Source organism: Sinocyclocheilus rhinocerous, unplaced genomic scaffold, assembly GCF_001515625.1.
Source record: "Sinocyclocheilus rhinocerous isolate Xijiao unplaced genomic scaffold, SAMN03320098_v1.1 scaffold1483, whole genome shotgun sequence".
In the NCBI taxonomy this organism is placed as follows: domain Eukaryota; kingdom Metazoa; phylum Chordata; class Actinopteri; order Cypriniformes; family Cyprinidae; genus Sinocyclocheilus; species Sinocyclocheilus rhinocerous.
In genome coordinates this window covers 136,995-142,135 of record NW_015625211.1, presented here as the reverse complement: position 1 = coordinate 142,135, position 5,141 = coordinate 136,995, and the positions used below count along the sequence as shown (strand labels likewise).

At 41.4% G+C, this 5,141-nt stretch overlaps 1 protein-coding gene across 1 annotated transcript in view; it reads left to right on the top strand.

Moving 5' to 3' along the window:
* Positions 1-1,220: 1,220 nt before the first annotated feature.
* The window catches only part of LOC107750031 (polyadenylate-binding protein-interacting protein 2B-like), a 5,918-nt gene continuing 1,997 nt past the window's right edge, over positions 1,221-5,141 (top strand). The window contains exons 1-2 of the mRNA XM_016565285.1: positions 1,221-1,385; positions 2,493-2,650. Of these exons, the coding sequence (XP_016420771.1) occupies positions 1,379-1,385; positions 2,493-2,650 (165 nt within the window). The 5' untranslated portion in view covers positions 1,221-1,378. The remainder of the gene's footprint in view (positions 1,386-2,492; positions 2,651-5,141) is intronic.

The window sequence follows — 5,141 nt, the reverse complement described above, 5'->3', positions numbered from 1 at the left end:
GGGGGATAAAGTGAGGAACGGCCGGAGGGCTAGAGTGAGCAGAGGCGGCGGGCTTGAGAACGGCGCGGCCGGCGATTTCGACGAAGGAGCGTCCGGAAGGACATGTGACGACTCCGGGCTGGACTCTGCTTCGTCCACGGTGAAAGCCGATCCAGCGATCCACAGCGCAAAGTTGATGTATTCCCTTAGCGACCAGCACGGATCAGCTCTAGGGATGACGAAGCGGATATCGTCCTCTTTTGAAAGTAGTTTCGCTTTCACAACGAAGCACACAGCGTCTTCAGGACATGGCTGCAGCGTCAACAATACTACAGCGAGAATAAAAGTTACGCCTTTTTTCTTTGCGTGAACATTTGGGCGGTGTTATGCAAATCTTCCCACATAGTGTGGTAGATATGTTGGGGGCGTGTTAGAACGAGCCGTTTTAGGAGGGTGTGGTTAACTCTTAACTTTTATAAAGAATATCTCTTTGGTTTTGAGACTTTAGTGTTTGCAACTTTACAGATCTTCTTTATGCACCAAGAGCTTGTAACACTCCAAAGAGAAAGGAAAAATTGAAATCGCATCATATGACCCCTTTAAAATCACTTAGGTCATTCTATATTAAACATTTGAAGGTGTACCAGATCCAAATCTGGATTAATGACACTATTTCATAAGAGGTTCCCAGCAAACACAGAACGTTCCCCTAACGTTAGTTTTTGGTTCCCATTTGGTTATTTTTTTGGGAACCAAAAACTAACGTTCCGGGAACCAAAAATTGTTAGCTGGGTTACACCTCATGATGCTTTATCCAAACGATGTCAGCGCATCTGTCCAAATAAAACAACCATGTTCTTACATTTGATTTTTTTTTTTAGTCAGTGCTTGTGCATTGAGGTTCTAATGTTCCTATCTAAGCCACCTTCAAGTACAGGCAAAGAGGTGTGTTTTGGCGTAAAACCACGTATTTTTCCACTGAATTTGCATGCAGGTAAATCCCTCCCGAATGTGCCTTTCAAAAAAAACAGAAATCATATATTAATAATTACAAATATGTGTAATAATACGTACTTTTTTTTCAATTTACGAAAATCAATAGATATATTTTTATTTTATTAATGGTTCTTACGCGAATTAAAATTACGCGAAAGAGGTCAATGCATCTTTAAATACACTTTAAAAGCATGCGACAGTTTCCTGGCTATTTTGCAATCATCCTTTGAAATACCGATGATGACCCTCAGGAGGCGCCAGCGACATGTTTGTTTGAAAGGCCCACATGAGCACTCTGACGTAGGGTTGAAATCTAGCCAGGTAACGGTGTCGCTGCAAACAGGAAAATTACTTCTTTTAGTCGATTTATTTGGCGATAGATTAGAGGGACAGAAGCGTTACAATGCCGGGTAAGTCCTCTTAACAGCCCACATCTTCAAAAGGAGTCATGTTTAATCTTTTGACTTTGTAAGTGCAGTGTGCTGGTCTCACTCTTTGTTTTGTAAAATGGTAGCCATCGATGAATACGTAGAGCAGGAACAGAAACAAATCGACACATTTAGCGTGCAATACAAAGCAAATTAAGCCGTTATAGGCTGACTTGGCAGAGCTCGTGTAAAGCGCAGTGTAGATGGAGGCCTAGTGAGATGTATGTGATGCAGGCGTATGGCTAACTCACTCACGCATCCACCATGCTCCCTCATTTACTTAACGAAATCCTTTAAAACTTAACTATTACAAACAACTGGCGTCCGTTTTTGCTTCAGTAGGATTCAAATGACATTCAAACGTTGCTCTGCAGGGCCAGGCAACATTTTTTCACGTGGAAAGACTGCTGTTGTTATGGCTCAAGCTAACACGCATAGCTTCACAATACACGCTAAAGTTAGATAAGTTAGATCAAGTGTTTTATTCGAAGGTAGGGCACATCTTACAGCAAAAAGGAAGCTGTAGATTTTTTTGATTTTTTTTTAATGGTTTATACTATACATAGTTTTCTCTGGAGCCTTAGCCAGGCCTCATGTTACAATGAATCAAATCCATGTGGAGAAAGATGGTGTCGACTGATCTCCTCTTTGTCTCATTTATGCAACACACCGATAGTTCGTAACAGGTAGTTATATAATGTTCTTTAAACCATGTGCGTTACTCACTGTGTCGTGTCGCAGGTATTAGAAGAACGTAATAAACATTATTGTGCCTTCATTTTGTAATATTGAATGTCTAATTTGCTAGCAAGTTGTGTTTATGCGTGAACAGTCTTAAACAGAGAGGGGCTAACGTTAATCGTTCTTATTGTGATAATGACTTAAATTTGCTTATGTTTTATGGTTTTTAAACTTGAATTGTTCATTTAACATGCACATTGAGTAAAGTTTTACAGATGCATATAATCTAAACTAATTGTATCCAGTGCCCCATAAATCTTTGTTCGTTGGTTTTAGTTTTATGTGTGTGTTTGAGGTACTATGTACTAAGAAAGGGATCAGTATTAATATAGCATTTTACACCCCCAGAACCTGCTGATATTAACAGTCCAGAGGTAGCAAAGACACCAGGAGGAGGCAGCGGATCAGGGAAGGATGAGAATGTTGTGAATGGACACAAGGAGGGGGACGCAAACCCCTTCGCAGAGTACATGTGGATGGAGAACGAGGAGGAGTACAATAGACAGGTCAGTGTGAACCTGCTGAACGCATATGCCTGCTGTATGTATACTTCTAAATAGGAGGATTCACAAGTTCAGTTAAACTTATTAAAGGAAATTCACACACATTTGTCATTTACTCGCCCTTATATCATTACAAACCTTTGTGACTATCTTCCATAAAACAATTTTAATTTGAATGAGTGGTTGTCACAAACATTCACATTACGGCTGCACGATATATCGTTTTAGCATCTATATCGCGATGTGCGCATCCGCGATAGTCACATCGCAGGATGTGCGATGTTTAGTATATGCTACTGATTGTTATATTTATACTTATTGTTTTCTTTGCTCACACACAGACACGGTGTCTACACCGGACACGACAGCTGTACAGAGATACCCATTTTAAATACATTTAGTAGTGGAGCTACTGCAAGTGATCAGTACTGCATATCATTTGAACTTTGTGTCAGTATGTCATAAATAGAACTGTCAGTTTACTGTCGGGGATTTGTCGTGCTGCGCCGCATTCAGTGTAGACCGCGTCACTGATAATGAGTTCATTGTATTTTGTCGTCTCGCGCCGCACCACTCGCGTCCGGTGTAGACACAGTGAGAGCCACGCAGATGCACGTGAACTGAATTCTGTTCACTTCTGCGTCTATTTGTGCCTGAAATACTGTGCTCTGCAAGTATCCTTGTAAATGCAGTTGCTTAGGTGAAGCATATCGCAATATATATCGCAGAAAAATAAAATATCGCAATGTGAGTTTTTTCCAATATCGTGCAGCCCTAATTCACATGTAGTCAATGCTACAGATTTTTTTTACGGCAAGGTGTTCTAATCTCTTTTCCATCGCCATTTGAATAAAACTGGCCAACCAAAAAGATTCACACTTTGTTGCATGCTTAGAGCCAAGTGAAAGTGAATAGCAGAGAAAAAATCCAAAAAAATGTATTTGGTGTTGTTTGGTAAACATCACAGAGAATACAAAAATCAGATTTCTGCTTTTCTATAAGCACCACCTATTGTCAAGAGAGTGAGCTTGCATTTTCAGTCAGCCAGTATGTCATTTTTATGCATTGGCCTGAAAAGACAAATCACATGCAAAAATCGGCCTGAATTTGTGAACCGGAGTTTAGGCTGGATGTTATGGCGGTTTTCCACTGCGTGGTACGACTCTGCTCGGCACGGTTCGGCTCGGTTTGCGTTTCCACTGCAGTTTAATATCGCTTTAGTGTGGGCGGGATTATTCACATGTCGTTATAGTTGCGCCGCGACTCCTGAAAAAAGTTTTCATTCCGCGTCGCCCCATCAAGCTCTCGCTGGATCCGCTCCTCTGCTATCAATGAGAGGAACGTCTGTACTTCCTCAACAGGGGGAACAGCCACTTTTTGGTTGTTAAAAAAAAGGTGCGCTCGTTCAAAACAGTTGCGTTCGAACCGTCGCTGGCTGTGCTGATTTAAATCTAGCGGTTCTGTTGTGTTTGTGTCGCAAGTTCAGTGACTCAGGTAGTGACGATTCTCTCCGGCCAATACGTGATCAGCAGAGTTTACACGTCACGTTTTTGTAACGGTACGGTTCACTTGGAACCCCAACCGAGGTGGTACTAAAAAAAGTACCAGGTACTGTACCCAGTGGAAAACCCCCCAAAAGTGAACTGTACCGTGCTGTACCATGCAGTGGAAAAGCGCCATTAGAGTTTCCATTTTCCTTCCAAGAGAAGTGGATGGTGATTATGTGTGGCAAAAGTCATTCACTGTTAATCTTCCATTGTGCTACAGTTTTCAAATCCCATTTGCAGTCATGTTTTTTTAAACATGCCGCGTTGTGGTTGGTCATGTTACTTAAGAAGCAATAGTGTTTTGTGTCAGTGCCATCAGAATTGGCTCAAAGCGATAAAAGGCAGCATTTTCCTTTTTGGCCACATGCATGAGTGAGATTTAAGAGCTGTAGTGTAGGGGATGGTTTTAAAGTCGGCATGAAATCAAAATTGACTATTCTTATTTTTTGTTCCGTGCACTTAATTATTTAAAAAAAATTAATGTGCCCTCGTTATCTTTAATCAAAAACGTTAATCTCCATTAAAACGACTCCTCTACTCTTCCGGTCACGAGCTATGGCTCAAGGGCGGAGCTATCTGGAACTGCCAACAGCTGCAGTGACATCAGTGACGTTTGGAATAAACGACAGGGGGAAAAGCTGAAGCTGATGCTTCACTTTATAGCACTGACACCAGTCATAAGGGAGTACGTTACCCTTAAACATTGAAAAGATATTATGACAACATTACTCTTAGAACATCGCAAACTCATTATTATTTTTTTTCATGAATATGACTTAACTTGGAGGATGCGCTCAGTCATTCAGGCAGCCTCTCTGTCTCTCGCCCGCATGTGCGCTGTTTAGGCATTTTTTGTGCCGTTGATCGTCGTCGTCATCCTCAATAAAAAAAACAATTTATTCATGCTTTGGTGTCGGCGGTGAATCCAGTGGAGAGAAATCCCCCAC